Genomic DNA, 17,678 nt, shown 5'->3' with positions numbered 1-17,678 from the left:
TGCTACACTGGTGTCAGAAGTAAAATAAAATAAAAATAAAAATAGAAAGATCGAGGGTGCACCCCGCACTACTAGTTAGGGACCAGTTTAGTAAGTTAACAGTTAGATAATTTAGCGTTAGCGAGACCGCGTCGCCACAGTGTGCGTGAGGAGATGAGTGACGGAGAAGGAGCCAGAGCCGCAGAATGGACGTTTGGTGACTTACAAAGGGAGCTGCGACGGCTGGAGGACAGCAGAGGACATCTTAGGGGCACGATGGAAGCGATGGCATCCGAGGCTGGCTTTGACAGACGAGGACATGCAGGCTTCGCGACCCGCAAGCCAAAAGCGGAGAGGGGCGCAGACACCAACGTCATCTCTGGCGCGGGAAAGTCAGATGTAAACAACAATGGCGGCGCCCAGTCCACAATAACAGCGGTAGCGGCTAGCTCCGTGAAAACTCCAAAGTACAATGGGAAGGTGAGCTGGGAAGCTTTTCATGCGCAATTCGAACTGCTTGCTAAATCACAGAACTGGTCGCAAGAGACCAAAGCGCTACAATTGGCGATGTGCCTTACGGACGAGGCTTTAGCATGCTTGCTACTCTTAGATGTAGATGACAGAGAGAACTACGTCGCACTGGTGGGGGCTCTCCAGCGACGGTTCGGGAACTTTACAGGAGCGGAGCTGCTACGCAATGAACTGAATAACAGATACCGAAGACACGGCGAGCCGCTACGGGAACTAGCCAATGACATTGAGAGCCTTACCCGCAGAGCATATAGCAGCATGCCCACGATGGTACAAAGTGAGTTAGCCCGCGACCGGTTCATGCAAGCCCTCTCGCCGCCCGAACTGCGTGTGGAGCAGTGGCGATTTCTTTAAGACTGCAAGGGAAGCTCGGCTTCCCCTATAATGTCAACAATTAATGGTCAAATATATGTACTATTTTGTTAACATTTTATTGACTAAAAATGCTTTAGAACACGGTCATCTCGAAGACGAGTTCGTTCAGAATCAGCAGCTGGTCAGCTGACTCGATTTCCTTCTCATTCATTCCCGCAGCGTCACAGTGCATTTCCCTGTTGAAGCCGAGCGTCCATTGACTTCAATGGGGCTGCTTTGAACAGTTTTTTTCAGTGCTCCGAAACTAGACGGTCATTGGATAAATGCTGCGATTATGTCCCGCCCACGGACGCTCAGCGTCTCTGGGGGGAATGGAGGAGTGGGCGGGCCCGGACTCCGGGCGTCTGCGTGGTGATTGGAGGGTCTGTCATCTCCTTTTGATTGACAGAATTTCTGTCAATAGCTGAAGCTATTTGAGCTCAGTGAAAAGTAAACTGAAAAACGCTTTTCTCACGCAGGGAAAAATCGCGAAGCAAAGAGGACACTGACACTGACAGACAACAAATATCACAATAAATATCGCTTTAGCACTTGTAAATGTGACGTGACAGATCATCTCTCACTCTTTACAACTAGTAAATAATAAATAAACACGAATCAGCATGTTGAAAGATCCAGTACAACTTACCAAAATGTATGCCTCATACTTAATATCGAGCAATCAGTGTTTTTCAACGCGGAAAGAGGTCAATAAAATAGCTGGAGAAAAATGTCACAACGTTTAGGTTTAAGGTAACGTTACGTTAACGTTACCTCAGGATAAAAAAAAGCCATTTAATAACCATTGCACGTTAGTTGGCTAGAAAAATTAGCTACAGAGAGGAGTATTTTGCTAAATATGTGCACTGTATGACATATTTATATTATATTTGTATTATATTTAATTTGAGTTGTTATTTAACCTTTAATAATAATACCAGCTGACAGGGCTCTCTGTATGTTTACAGCATTAGATGAGATTTTTTTTTCTTAAAAAAAAAATGAATGTAAGTTAGGCTACCTAATATTTATCCAAATGAATCGATATTGAATCAAGATCGGAATCAAATCAAAAGAATAAAATTGCATTGAAATGAAATCGTGTGTCAAGCAATAATAAAATCAGTAGCCTATAGTCATTGTACCATGTAAACATTGTAACATGTTTTTACTAAGCGTAATAAAATTCAGTTTAATTACCTAATGTTTTGACAATCACGATACACATATTTTGATGGAAGTTTTGGACCATTTTTATGATGTAGGCCGAAAATGAGCTTCCCCTCTTTGAAAGACCAGCAGCCGCCACTGGTGTGGAGGTACAGCTGACACACCCACAGTCCCTGCAGGAGGCGTTGGAGAGGGCATCAGAGAGGGAGACGGCCCGTGCCTGCATCACAATGCCCACACAGGAACACAACAGTCCCCAGGTCAGAGCAGCAGCGGAGGTTCAGCAAACACCAGCATGGGCAGCGGAGCTGACAGAGCTGGTGCGGGCAGCTTCCCTGGGCACTCAACGGCGCTCTGACCGCACTACTAGACTGTGCTGGGGCTGCGGGGAACCCGGCCACTTGGTACGCTCGTGCCCGAAAGCACCCAGACACCGGGGAAACGACTTCGGGTCCGCATAGAGGGGGCAACGCGGACCACGAACCCCAGCCCCCCACATACACCCTCAGACATGACCGGCCCGATGGCGGTGGCGGTAGTGGGAGTAACGTGCGTGGCGCTGGTCGACACCGGCTCTACAGTGACATTAGTACGGCCCGACGTGCTCCCCAGGCAAACGGTGGTGGAGCCAACAGCAGTCCACCTGCGGACGGTGACTGGGGAATTGTCACCCATGAAAGGCAAGGGGACACTGACATTCGTGGTGGGCGGTAAAACAGTGCGCCACCTGGCGTGGGTGGCGTCAGTCCAGGACCCCTGCATTCTCGGACTGGACTTTTTGAAGAACACGGGCTGTCGGCTGGACCTGGCGGAGGCCACCCTGTGCTTTCCAGGGGAACGTCCGGTCAACATGGCTCCACCCCCCTGGGCCCCAACTCTACAACACCCCAGGTAACCACTGTGTCAGCAAACACCGCTGAAGCCAACAGCGACCCCATTGTAGGGACCGGCAGGCCCAACCCTCGTCGAGACCCCCGTAGCCCCCCACCCCCCCACTCACAGCCGAGCAGAGGCACTTTACAGCCCTCGCTGCTCGGAACATGCCAGCCGCCACCCCCACTACCACCCTCACACCATCTAGCCGCCCCACCTGCGCCACAGCCAACACACACCACACAGATTCCTAAGAGTGGGGTCTCTGACCCATTAGCAGCCCGGCTTCCCCAAACGGAGGAGGGAAGCGCTGTGTCGGTAGTACGAGGCATATGGCAACAGAACTGTTCTCATCTAGACCCCCAACAGGGTGAAGAATTGTGGCAACTATTGCTACAGTACAAGGACATTTTTGCATTTAATGAAGGTGATGTGGGGCGTACACACCTAATACAGCATGACATAGATACGGGTGACAGCCCGCCTATCAAGTTACGCCCACGTCGCCTCCCACTGGCACGCCAGGAAGCAGCAGACAAGGTGTTGTGGGAAATGCAGCAGGCGGGCATCGTGGAACCGTCTGACAGCCCGTGGGCCGCCCCTGTGGTCATGGTCCCAAAGAGGAACGGTCAGTGGAGGTTCTGTGTGGACTACAGACGGCTCAATGGGGTTACAAGGAAGGACTCCTACCCCCTGCCACGGGTTGATGAAGCCCTAGACCAGGTAGCGGGGTCAGCCTGGTTCACGTCGCTAGACCTGAGGTCCGGATACTGGCAGGTGCCTCTCTCTCCCGCTGCCAAACCAAAGACAGCGTTCTGCACAAGCCGGGGCCTCTGGCAGTTCAAAGTCCTCCCATTTGGCCTTTGCAATTCACCAGCCTCATTTGAAAGACTGATGGATAAAGTGCTGTCAGGAGTCCCTCGGTGTGAGTGTGTGGTGTACCTGGATGACATTCTCGCCCACGGCCCCACTTTCCAGGCAGCTCTCCAGTCCCTGCGGCATGTTTTGAAGCGTATAGCAACAGCGGGTCTCAAACTCCACCCGGAAAAGTGCCACTTCATGCAGAGAGAGGTGTCATTCCTTGGGCACAGGCTGGGCAGAGATGGCATCGGCACAATGGAGGAAAAGGTACGAGCGGTCAGAGACTGGCCCACACCAATGGACCAGCAACAGCTGAAAAGCTTCCTGGGCTTAGCCTCCTATTACAGGAGGTTCGTGAGGGGGGTTCTCCTGTGTGGCGGCACCGCTGTTCAGGCTACTACACAAAGACCAAGACTTTGTGTGGACCAGTGAGTGTCAAACAGCATTCACCTCGCTACAGAAGGCGCTGGGGGAGGCTCCTGTGTTGGCTCCGGCTGACCCCTCCCTCCCGTTCATCTTGGACTGTGACGCGAGTGGTCAGGGAGTGGGCGGGGTCCTAGCACAGCTAAGCACAGAGGGTGAGAGAGTGGTGGCGTATTACAGTAAGACTTTTAATAAGCACGAACGCCGCTACTGTGTCACACGCAGAGAACTCCTAGCCGTGTTATCGTCCATTCGACATTTCAAATACTACCTCTGTGGGCTACCGTTCACCGTCAGGACGGACCACTCTGCCCTCCAGTGGCTCATGTCCTTTAAAGAGCCGGAGGGCCAGGTAGCACGCTGGATGGAGGAGCTACAGTCCTATGACTTTAAAGTGGTGCATAGAGCGGGAGCCCGCCACTCCAACGCCGACGCCCTGTCCCGCAGACCCTGTGCGGAGGGAGGATGCTGTCACTGCGATCGGAAGGAAACACGAGACAGGGAGTTACAGGGTCAGGAGGCAGCCACCGTCAGCTGGGCCGCGGTGGCCGAGTGCTGCGAGCTCACGGAAATTTCAACAATGCAGTGGAGACAACAGCAGGAGGCCGATATGGATATACAGCCAGTGCTCCAGTGGGTGGAGATGCGGACACGGCCACCATGGGAGGAGGTGGCCCCGCTCTCCACAGCGACAAAAGGGATGTGGGCAAAGTTCCAGGCCCTGCGGCTCACCGATGGGGTGCTACAGCGGGCCTGGAAGGACCCAGCGACGGGAGAGCTGAGGTGGCAGTTGGTGGTCCCCAGAGCAGAGAGACTGACTGTGCTGAAGGCTGTGCATGGGGCCACGGGGGCCGGTCACTTCGGCGTCACCAAAACTCTCCGTCGCCTACGACAGAGCTTCTACTGGGGGCAGTTCAGGAGGGACGTAGAGGACTTCTGCAGGCGGTGTGACACGGCACAGCAAAGAAGGGCCCCCCTGAACAGTCACACGCCCAGCTCAAACAGTTCCCTGTCGGCGCACCCATGGAAAGAGTTGGGGTAGACATAGTTGGTCCACTCCCGGTCACTGACAATGGGAACAGGTACGTGCTGTCAGTCATGGACTATTTCACCAAGTGGCCCGAGGCTTATGCCCTCCCTGACCAGGAGGCAGAGACAGTGGCTGAAGCCTTACTGGAGGGCATGGTCTGCCGTTTTGGGACGCCCCAAACCATACACAGTGACCAGGGGCGAAACTTTGAGTCACGAGTATTCACCGACCTGTGTCACAGACTGGGCATAAACAAAACTCGCACCACCCCTCTACACCCGCAGAGCGATGGCTTAGTAGAACGCTTCAACAGGACCCTGATCCAGCAGCTGGCCATCGTCACCGCCAAACACCAACGCGACTGGGACAAGCACCTCCCGCTGGTGCTGATGGCCTGTCGGTCCGCTGTCCAGGAGTCTACAGCCTGCACGCCAGCTCTGCTCATGCTGGGTAGAGAGCTCCGCACCCCGCCAGCAATGGCCTTTGGCCTCCCCCCTGACACCCCAGCTGTGCCCCCAGGACGAGAGTATGCCAGGAGACTACAGGACCGCCTAGAGACAGCCCACGACTTTGCACGTGTGCAGCTGCAGAGCGCAGGTGCGAGACAGCGTAGAAACTACGATCTACATTACAAGGGCCGCCATCTGGAACCGGGAGAGCTGGTGTGGGTCCACAGCCCGCAGAGAAAAAAAGGCCGTTGCCCTAAGCTGGACAGTGACTGGGTAGGCCCTTGTAGAGTGTTAGAGCGACTAGGGGAGGTGGTATACAGAGTACAGCTACCCCCACGTGGCAGACGAGTGGCCATACATAGAGATAGGTTGGCCCCCTATCACGGAGACGCTACCCCCCAGCTCCCACACAGGCCCTCACAGACCCCCCCTTACAGCCCCCACCCGGACACAACTCACCCTGCACTCACTCACACAGACACACATCCAGACATTTCTACCACACCCCCCTCCCCAGGGCCACTCTCTCCAGCTCATGATATTACAGCACCTGCACGGCCCCGGAGGCAGACAAGACCGCCGGCCCACCTGAGAGACTTTGTGTAAAGTTGTTGCTGTGTTGTGTGTAGTTGCTGTTCCCTCTGGGTCGAGGAACTTTGACGCGGGGGGGTAATGTAGCGACCGTCAAAGGCTGTTATCTGCTATGTGTAACCCCGGGCGTGCTGTTGGTTGGTGGTCTGGGGAAAGGGGGCGGACCCCCTGGGGATATAGTGTTTGAGTTGAGGAAGTTCTCTCTCTTTGCTGTTCTGGGCGAGACACAGCCCTGTGTTTGAATGCCTGCACGTTGTGCTTCTGTTCAATAAACCAGTTAACTGAACTCTGGCCTCCTGTGAGATGCTACAATACGATAAAGTTTGCAGTGGCTTCATAAATTAACTGAAAACATAAAAAACCAAAGCACACTCATCTTTGTTCTTCATTTTCTAGAATTAGAGTTTAAGAACCTCGCTGTATTTTTGTGTAATTAATAAGAGAAAATAGCTACTCCGCCATCTTACTCCGACGAAAGTGACTTGAACGCACCAGCCGTCGTAAACACGACTTCCCACATTGTGCGTACGAACTTCCCAGGAGGACTTGAACGCACTACGGTTCTATACAATAGCCTAACCCTAGCAACCACTCTTAGCTACGTAAGTATGGTAAGTCAGTGTACTTGCATTTAGCATTTTCCTTCAGGTCAGTCAAAAAATCCGTTTGAATGTCCGCTGCGATATTTTGTCCTTTTAACAGTTAAGGGGTTTTCCCATGCCAGTCATTTTCAGATGCCTCTTGCTTATCCGTGGTTGTTCACAAGTTTCAGTCTTTCTCTACTGACTGACTCCCACATAAAGACAGTATTTGCCGCCATCTAATGGCGAAATAATGTATCTTCTGTTGCTGTTTACGGTCAGGGACTTTTTTTTCAAGCAGAAGGAGGCTTTTAGTGATTTTGCTTCATGAAAGTTGCATTGATACATATTTTTTGGGCTTTAATATTTGTAATGAAAAAAAAAATGTTTGAAAAAAGCAACAAGGTACTCGAGGCAAGTATCCTGAAGACATGGCTGAAGGGCGTTATAGGCACGACGCAAAGCGGTACAGCATAGCCTCTCGTAGCCAGGGCTGCCAACTTTTGAGTTCAGAATAATGGAAGAGTGGGGGGTGGGTGGTTGGATTAAAAAAAAAAAGACTTGAATCACAATAAGTGTAGCCTATTGTGATTGTCAAAACATTTGGTTACCAAATTGTAATTTAAAATGAATTTAAATGCATATTTTAGTTCTAAAAGGAATTTAAATTAGTTTAGTGACAACATGTATGCTACTGTTTTTATTAGCCTATTGCTTGACACAAATTTCAAGATTTCAATTAAATTCTTGTGATTTGATTCCGATGTTGATTCAATACTGATTCATTTGGATAAATATTAGGTAACCTACATACAGTAGGCCAATGTTTATTTAGAAACTGTGTTTCTAAACAATGTTTATTTTAATTATTATTTCTCAAGAAAAATATCTCGCATAATGTTGTAAACATACAGAGAGCCCTGTTGGCTATATTATTATTAAAGGTTAAAAATAAATATGTATACTTAATATAGCTAATGCAGTTTTAATTATAGCGTCATACTATTTTAATGATATGCTATAAGTAAAAATATAAAAAAAGAAGTATTATGCATTTAGCAAAATAGCCTCCTCTCTATAGCTAATTTTTCTAGCCAACTACGTGCTATGGCTTTCCTGAGGTCAGAGATGGAAAGTCCAGGGGTCAGAAAGTAAAAGTCCTGCCATATGTTTATTCCACCCATTAACTCAGTCAGCTGATTTCACTAATTAGTTCTATCTCCTGGCTGAAAAACTGTGCTAATCAGCAAATCCAGGTGATTGGAACAAAATACTGAGGAGGACTTTTACTTTCTGAACCTGGACTTTCCACCTCTGCCTGAGGTAAATCATTTACCGTAAATGTGACGTTATGACTATTGTTCTCCAGCTGTTTTGACTCTTCTGCGGTTGAAAAACACTGATTGATCAATATTATGTAGGCTATGAGGCATATATTTCGATAAGTTGTGCTGTATCTTTCAACATAGCCGAGGCCGACATATTGTTCATTTGTGTTTATTTGAATTAGTAGTAGCCTACACAGAGGAGAGGATCGGTTCACATGCCGCTTGAAGTGAGGCTACAGTGCAGCGATCTGTCACATCACATTTTACAATCGCCAAAATGGTATTTATTGTTTGAATTTCGTAAAATCGACAGAATCTGAGAATTTGTTTCATATATCAAAAGTGAGGGGGGAGGGGGGGGGGGGGGGGGGGGCAAAATGCAAAAAAAGCTGTTGAGGACCATGCATAGGTGAGTCGGGTATTCACAGGCCTCCTCTCATGCTGATTGAATACTGAACTGTAGAACGTGCTCCTCTCGAACTTTGAATAAAACATATTTTTGCACGAGCTCTGGAATTCGGCATTCTAGTAAAGTCACGTCACATTTATTTATATAGCAGTTTATACAATAGATTGAACGAGGCTCTAGTTTCAGTTTCCTTTTTGAAGAATATACAGATACTGTACCTTTAGAAATAGAGTTATTTATTTACACACAGGCAGAGAAGGCACACGCTTTGCAGTCACCTGTAGTCTTTGCGGTGTGTTCAAGCGCAGCTCTTTGGCCCAGATGCAGCCGATGCAAGGCAACAACACAGTTAGCTTTCGCCGCCGCTAGTTTCTTTGACGTCGGCTTGGTGTGTCAAGAATTTGTGGAGGAAATGAAATTAAGGTCCTACAAAGTGAAATCAAAGAATGAACTGGTGTGACGTAATTTCAAACAAAATCAGATCAAAACAAAGTTTGTTTGCAGTTTGTTTCAGGAGTTTAAAACAGCTTGTTAAAGCAAACTTCCAAAAATCAACAACAACAACAACAACTCATAAACACCTTCAATGGTCTGTGACGATTACATAATATGTAGGTGTGCTCTGGGTCTCCGCCTTATTTGAGGAGGAAACATTCCGCCTTATTTTCTCTGTTCATGAATCTTCAAGCATGAACACACTGTGAGCCGCTTTTGAGTAGAAACTGAAGTTGTAATTCTAATTTAAAGTGACACTGACATTGTTTTTTCATGTTTAATATAATAAGCTCTTCTAAGAAATCTATTGTTTTAAGTGCTATATAAATAAACGTAACGTTTTTTGACTGGAGTGCCAAATTGCAGAGCTTGCGCAAACACATCAATATCACTATGATCAGATGCTTTTGTAACTCCTGTCATATGTGTTTATTTTGTTTATTGAGAGGAGGACATATTTAGAGTACATATTCATCTAAACGCTCTTAGCAGTGTGGGTGGCGTTGGCTTGGGATGTTTGCTAACTGTATACCACTGCTCAGGTATTTCAAACTTCTTTTTACCCCAAAGCGTGGAACGAAAAAGAACTTTGGCGTGAGTATATCGGGGCCTTTAGACTTGCATACCAAATGTGTCTGGGAGGCATGAAACCGTCAAAGACAACAGGGATCATCAGGGTCATTGTATCTGCTTCAGACAACAGGGTAATAGACAGACGAAGTGCCTCACTGAAATAGTATGCACAATAGACAAGGATTATCTTAGGACTCACCAACATTGCTTTCCAGCTTTGCCATTGCCTTTAGGTTTAACTTATCAAAGGCCTGACAAAGTCTTTTTCATTTAGTCTCCCCAACTCCAGACCTCCCAGTTCTGGCCAGCAGCCACCATGCCCCCAGCTACCTCCCAACCTGCATCTGCACAGGGTACATTGGGCCAGAGAATGCAGATACAGTCACCCTCCCCTAGCCTGGTGTGGGTAAGGAGGATTGCAGGGGGTTTGGGGGAGAGGGCCCTTACATCAGTACTATGATATTAGCTGACGGATGGCTTGTGCATCGGTACTGACTGTGAGTAACAGACCACCCCCCCCATACACAAGCACATGTGGTGTCAATTACAAAAAAAAATATGTTTTTACCCACTGCCGGATGGAGAGAAGGCTCTCTGGGCCGTTGTTTTTTGGCAGAACAAGTAGGCAGCAATTCAATTTCGTATCAGCGTTATGGCATTTAGATCACACCATTGTTTACTCCCTTATAAACAAACAGTACATTAGAGGCTCTATGACGAATAACAAAAGGATGGTAGTAACCGGAACGATCAAACTTCTCTCTTCTGTATGAATATACAGAAGAGAGAAGAGAATGTGTATGCAGTGTATACTTCGGTTGATTTTCTGATTTTCAGTACGCTTCAATGCGTAATAAACATACTAAACATGTATATTTCAGTTTTGACTGGAGGGAAAAAAATAAGGAAATCAATTTGTCTGGAAAGATGGGCTTCATAAAACGTATTGACAATTCCTGCCATAAACAAATCAGTTAATCATCTGAAAATAAGTCAGTATAGCTTTCAAACTATTCACTTAAATCCTAATGTGGCAAGCAGGACTTCCCTTCTTCTTGCCTGAATAACAAAACTTGTTACACTTTTTTTTAAAAAGCCACCGTACCGTGGAAGTGCCGTACCAGGCCACTTCGAGCACTGGTCATTGTGATTACTTTTTTAATCAGTTTAAACTTTTAAACCTTATTTCTATGCATCATTTTTACTTTAATGTCAATTTTTCATGTCATAATTATGACTTTTATATCACAATAAAAAATGTCCAAAGCATGATTTTTGTGGTAAAAATGGGCTTCCAGAAACTTAGATATAGACGGAGAGTTTACTGTTAAGCTGGTGTGGGGGTTTCTAGCATTCTGGTAAGCAGTAGGCTATCTCACATGTAGTACAGTACATACAGCGAATTATGTGAAGGCATAAGTAGCATCATGCCTTGTTGAAATGAGGATCCTGGTAGATAAAGTGCATTTTTATAATTGTTTGACATTCGTGTCAATTACTGAAGACTGGAGACCACTACTCTCTCTCTCTCAGCTGAGTGTCTTGAAAATATAGAAATTCATATCTTTCATATTTGACACCCCAAAACAAATTTCTAGAGATTCTTCCAAAAGCAACTGATTCATAATTTCTAACCTTTTCACTTGCTTTTTCATACTCAATAAAATGTGAAAAAGAAACATTCCCGCCCACTGAGTCACGGCTGTTCACATGTGCAACTAATAGCACCTGTAAACATTGGGGGAAGTCCTTTACGCAGTTGTTAAACGAACCCCCTCTTTTTCTTCACGGAGGCCTCGACAGGGGCTCAAGTGTTTGGGAAACACTGCTGTCTTGTTGATACTTAACATATAACAACAGTGTGTTATTTGCGAGGTTCGGTTACAGAAATCTGATATGGAAACAACCTCATGTTCTCCACTGTGGGTGAGGGAATGAGCCAAGCTCAGGGAAAGCACAGTTCTGCTCGTGAGCTTCTGTTGGTAATGAACTGTACCTTCAGGGCACAGTTTATTGCAATGACTACCTGTCACAGTGTCTGGTTTGGGTATTCCTGGTGTCCACTAGAGGTCCTCTTTCCCACAGTGTCATCCACATTATACTACATTTCCCATAATCCTTTGTCTGTTACCCATCAATGTTAATTTCACACAGCTGTTCCCTGTCTTCATTGTTCCCAGCTGTTCCTTGTTAGTGTCTGTGTATAAGTACCCTGTCTGTCTCAGTTCATGTCACGGAGTCCTTGTTTTATGTCACCACACTTCGTTGTCTGCCAGTTTGTGTCTGTTTCTTGTTTTCTTGGACTGCCTTGTTGGATGTATGACCTTTGCCTGGACTGATGTGAGTACGGATTACCCTTAATAAATACTGCTATTGGATCTCTCTCTCCTGTGTGTATTCCGTGACAGAAGGACTCCGTCACAAACATAGATCCAGCGGTATGTTTTTAAATATCTCTTCCCCAGCCACCGAGCGGGAGAAGAGACAATTTTTTGAGGGGACCAGATTGGTCAGATTTCGGGGGACCCGTGGAGGCCGCAATGGAGGAGGTGGTCGAGAGGAATCTCGACACCATTCCTCACTCTGGCCCTTCTTTGACCATGGGCTGGTGAATTCCAGTCCAGAGATCTGTTCGCCGCAGTTTCCGTCCAGTCCAGAACCGGCACTTCACTGTCAGAAAAGGCGGAGGAGGAGGAAGTCCTCCAGTCTCCCTAAGAACTCGGAGGTCGTCTCCGAGCAGCCCGCTGTCGTCCCGGAGGCCGTCCCCTCCGAGCAGCCCGCTGTCGTCCCGGAGGCCATCCCCTCCGAGCAGCCCGCTGTCGTCCCGGAGGCCGTCCCCTCCGAGCAGCCCGCTGTCGTCCCGGAGGCCGTCCCCTCCGAGCAGCCCGCTGTCGTCCCGGAGGCCGTCCCCTCCGAGCAGCCCGCTGTCGTCCCGGAGGCCGTCCCCTCCGAGCAGCCCGCTGTCGTCCCGGAGGCCGTCCCCTCCGAGCAGCCCGCTGTCGTCCCGGAGGCCGTCCCCTCCAAGCAGCCCGCTGTCGTCCCGGAGGCCGTCCCCTCCGAGCAGGCCACCGTCATCCCTGAGATCGTCTTGGAGCAGACCACCATCAGTCCTGCCATGGCCAAGAGAGCGGTCTTCCTCCTTTATGCAGTGGTGGTACTGCATGCGTGGAGGAGGCACAGGATGTCTGCTGATCCAGAGACCGTCCACGTCACGTCTGCCGATCCAGAGACTGTCCACGTCCTCACTTCTGCCGATCCAGAGACTGTCCACGTCACGTCTGCCGATGCAGAGACGGTTCCTGTGCTGGAGGCTGTTCCCATCAGTCCTGCCATGGCAAAGAAGGCTGTCTTCCTTTTTTATGCAGTAGCAGTACTGCGTGCTTGGAGGAGACACAGCAGGTCTGCCGATCCAGAGGAGCTTCACGTCACGCCTGCCAATCCGGTGTCTGTTCCTGAGCCGGTGGTGTCTGTTGCAGTTCCTGAGCCGGTGGTGTCTGTTGCAGTTCCTGAGCCGGTGGTGTCTGTTGCAGTTCCTGAGCCGGTTATGTCTGTTGCAGTTGCAGTTCCTGAGCCGGTGGTGTCAGTTGCAGTTCCTGAGCCGGTGGTGTCTGTTGCAGTTCCTGAGCCGGTGTCTGCTGTTCCTGAGCCGGAGCCGGTGTCGTCTGCTGTTCCTGAGCCGGAGCCGGTGTCTGCTGCTGTTCCTGAGCCGGAGCCGGTGTCTGCTGCTGTTCCTGAGCCGGAGCCGGTGTCTGCTGCTGTTCCTGAGCCGGAGCCGGTGTCTGCTGCTGTTCCTGAGCCGGTGTCTGCTGCTGTTCCTGAGCCGGTGTCTGCTGCTGTTCCTGAGCCGGAGCCGGTGTCTGCTGCTGTTCCTGAGCCGGAGCCGGTGTCTGCTGCTGTTCCTGAGCCGGAGCCGGTGTCTGCTGCTGTTCCTGAGCCGGAGCCGGTGTCTGCTGCTGTTCCTGAGCCGGAGCCGGTGTCTGCTGCTGTTCCTGAGCCGGAGCCGGTGTCTGCTGCTGTTCCTGAGCCGGAGCCGGTGTCTGCTGCTGTTCCTGAGCCGGAGCCGGTGTCTGCTGCTGTTCCTGAGCCGGAGCCGGTGTCTGCTGCTGTTCCTGAGCCGGAGCCGGTGTCTGCTGCTGTTCCTGAGCCGGAGCCGGTGTCTGCTGCTGTTCCTGAGCCGGAGCCGGTGTCTGCTGCTGTTCCTGAGCCGGAGCCGGTGTCTGCTGCTGTTCCTGAGCCGGAGCCGGTGTCTGCTGCTGTTCCTGAGCCGGAGCCGGTGTCTGCTGCTGTTCCTGAGCCGGAGCAGGTGTCTGCTGCTGTTCCTGAGCCGGAGCCGGTGTCTGCTGCTGTGCCGGAGCCGGTGTCTGCTGCTGTGCCGGAGCCGGTGTCTGCTGCTGTTCCTGAGCCGGTGTCTGCTGCTGTTCCTGAGCCGGTGTCTGCTGCTGTTCCTGAGCCGGTGTCTGCTGCTGTTCCTGAGCCGGTGTCTGCTGCTGTTCCTGAGCCGGTGTCTGCTGCTGTTCCTGAGCCGGTTGTTGTTCCTGTGCCGTGGTCGCCCGAGTGGTCGTCTTCGCCATGGCCGCCCGAAGAACACGCCCCGTCCCGGCCGCCTGCACAGCCGGATCCGCCCTGGCCACCTGAGAGAAGGTCTCCGCCGTGGCCGCCCGAGTGGTCGTCTTCGCCCTGGTCGTCTCCGCCCTGGCCGCCAGATGGACTGTCGTCTCCGCCCTGGCCACCCGATGGACGGTCTGCTTCGCCCCGGCCGCCGGTTAAGTCGTCATCCCCTGTTCCTGTTCCCCTTCATGGTCCTGGCCCTCCATTCCTCCTCCTGATCCTCCACCATTCCACCTCCCGCCTGGACTCTTTGTTTTGTTTGTTTTTTTGTGAGTCTTGGAGCGTCTGGTAGCCGCTCCGTAGAGGGGGGATTATGTCACAGTGTCTGGTTTGGGTATTCCTGGTGTCCACTAGAGGTCCTCTTTCCCACAGTGTCATCCACATTATACTACATTTCCCATAATCCTTTGTCTGTTACCCATCAATGTTAATTTCACACAGCTGTTCCCTGTCTTCATTGTTCCCAGCTGTTCCTTGTTAGTGTCTGTGTATAAGTACCCTGTCTGTCTCAGTTCATGTCACGGAGTCCTTGTTTTATGTCACCACACTTCGTTGTCTGCCAGTTTGTGTCTGTTTCTTGTTTTCTTGGACTGCCTTGTTGGATGTATGACCTTTGCCTGGACTGATGTGAGTACGGATTACCCTTAATAAATACTGCTATTGGATCTCTCTCTCCTGTGTGTATTCCGTGACACTACCAAATCGCATCAAGCTAATTTTATATGGCAAATTAAGACAAAACTGAGCCTTCACATTTCCGGAAAATTATATTGGAGAGAGAAGTGTTTTTGAATAAGCTATATATTCAGTGATATATATACAGTTTTCGTGTCTCCTAAATATATGGACATGAGTGAAAAATAGCTTAATTGGGGTGGCTAATAGCAAGTAATTTGTTCACTAAGGAAAGTATGGAATATGTTTGTGAAAGCTGTTCTTTCTTGGTTTTTAAATGCTGTTACTCATTTTAAATGGGAAAATATGATCACCGCAAACCATGTCAAATCACAGAAGTCTTAAAGTTACAGCAAAATTGGACCTGAATTTAAACAGACAGCTTTTTTAAAGTGTCAGTCAGGTCAAATTCTGAGGTCACAACTCACAACTGAGTCCAACTTCATAACAAAATATTATATATTGCAAACCACAAATCCACACCACTATAGGCTGAGGCACATCAATCAAAGGTCTGGCTCATGAGGTAGTGTGGCTCCTCTGGTGTTCTGAGTATAAGGTAATGGAAACACCAACCCCCGTGACGCAGACAGAAACGTCCTTGATGTAAGCGAAAGCCAGTTGTTCCTCTGCTTTGAACAACTTTGCAATGAAAAGGCAGCGAGAGACCAGATTGTTATTTTCTCACACCAATGAGTGATTTGGTAATGGACTGACAAGGGACTGACACTGGGATGGTTGAGTGGAGAAGATTCTAGAAACGAAGAGCTGAACCATTCAACCACACAACATTGTGTTATTCAATATGAACATTACTCCCAACTGGAAGCCTGGGAGATGGTGGAGCTCAAATGCTTACTTTCAGACAGCCTTTCTCTGTGAGTGAAAACCCATGACGCAGGTAATAAGACTTTCCCTAACGCAAAACCGTGTCCCCTCCCCCCTTCCCTATGCTTTCCATCTGTTTTACAGACTCTATTTAGAAATTGTTTAATTCAAGTCTGAGTGCAGGTTCATCAAAGAAAAAGTTCATGACCATTTCAGATCATCCAGCGCATGGTATATTTCTACCAGCCTCAGCTTCATATCCAAGTAAAACCAGGTTTGCAATGGATTAAAGCGAACTGAAGAAAACATTTTAAAGGTTATTGAAAGTTCTGCAATCCACTCCTTTATTTATCATTTGCAGGTCATTTGCAACTAAATAGACTTTGAAAACAGATGTAATGTGAAGGTCAGAGCAATCTTTTATGAAACATATTTCAAACATGTCTTTTATTATAACACAGACGGACATTGCTTTGCGAAAGGGAATAGGAACCTTGAAAAAAACCCACAGAATAGGTTAAATAAACCAAATTCCCTGATTTAAGGGAAAAAGTATGAATCCAATAAATCCAGTGGGTAGTTCCATGGAAACTGTGTAAACAAGTTCCATTTCATTACCACTCTATGGCGACAGAGACTTTCCTGAAGAGCCCATGATTAAAGCCGCCAGCTTTCAGTTCAAAGGGACTTACAAATTGTGTCGTTCTCACCTATGCCAACCACTCCTGATGACACACTGTCTTGTCATGACCTCATATTTTACTGACCACCTGCTTTGTCCAGATCAACAGTCAAATGGCAATGTTTGTGGTATTTCTGCCTGCACCACCTGGCAGTGGGGAAGAGGAAGTCGGGAATTCATTCATCCAGTGCACCTTCCTCAATTAGCTGTGAGCCAGCTCTGGGTCAAGGAAGTGCCCTGAAATCCAGTCTGTCCACCCAGCAAGAATGTAAAAAACAAGGAAAGACATGTGTCTAGTGTGTCAGTGACCTCACTTTGAGTAGCTCTGATCAACCTTCAGTCTATCCATCCATCCATCCATCCATCCATCCATCCATCCATCCATCCATCCATCCATCCATCCATCCATCCATCCATCCATCCATCCATCCATCCATCCATCCATCCATCCATCCAGCAAGGAGCAATAAGATATAAGAAAAATGCAAATGTATCCATATATTGTTGTATTAATATAATAATACTAATCATATGATGTGGTGAATATTTAATCAAGATTCAAGTTTTGAATAAAAAAGATAACCCTGGGGGTCATTGACCTCTTGTGCTTCTGTACATTTATACATGAATCTGTAGAACACATCCTGATCTGTGCCTAATCAAACACTGCCTCCTCCGTACACATAAAAAGAGAATTGTTCAAGGTCTCCACCTGCTCTGACATTGACTCTCATGTTGCACAGGAGGTCTTGGATCACATCCATTCATTGAAGACGATGAATCTGTCATGGAGGGAAGGAACAGGGTCTGCCTAACAGCACTGAATCAGGTTGCAGTGCCTCAGGCTTGTAATGTTCCTAAATATAGGCCAATTCTTTGATTTTCAATTTCTCTTCTTTCTAAAATACTGAGCTGACAAAAGTGGCTGCTCTCAAATTCTGCTATAGCTATTATAACCATGACCCATTGTACGCACCCTAAAACACACATCGGCACAAACACGCACACACCCTCATACAGACACTAATTTCCACAACAAATGAAAGGGAACATCTTGCAGAGGAACTCTCTCACACATACTGTACACACACATATTCTGTATGTACCATTATAAAGGATATAGTGTCATGAATGGTATTTCACATCATAGCTCTCCAATCAAATGAAAAACGTCATGGTAAACGTGACGTTTGAAGTGCACACAGTAAATAAACAAAAGACATTCATTGAGTTCATTG

General features: G+C 48.4%; 1 protein-coding gene across 1 annotated transcript; it reads left to right on the top strand.

Moving 5' to 3' along the window:
• Nucleotides 1–11,880: 11,880 nt before the first annotated feature.
• On the top strand, nucleotides 11,881–14,919 carry LOC306988180 (uncharacterized protein). Its single transcript, XM_079592988.1, has 3 exons — nucleotides 11,881–13,275; nucleotides 13,330–13,680; nucleotides 14,122–14,919. The coding sequence occupies exons 1-3, from the start codon at nucleotides 12,088–12,090 to the stop codon at nucleotides 14,545–14,547; spliced, it is 1,965 nt and encodes a 654-aa protein (XP_079449114.1). The 5' UTR covers nucleotides 11,881–12,087; the 3' UTR covers nucleotides 14,548–14,919.
• The last annotated feature ends 2,759 nt before the right edge of the window (nucleotides 14,920–17,678 follow it).

The sequence above is a fragment of the Phoxinus phoxinus genome (genome assembly GCF_949152265.1).
Source record: "Phoxinus phoxinus genome assembly, chromosome: 2".
NCBI lineage: Eukaryota > Metazoa > Chordata > Actinopteri > Cypriniformes > Leuciscidae > Phoxinus > Phoxinus phoxinus.
Note: the sequence above shows the minus strand (reverse complement) of the source record. Positions and strands in the feature narration are given on the sequence as shown.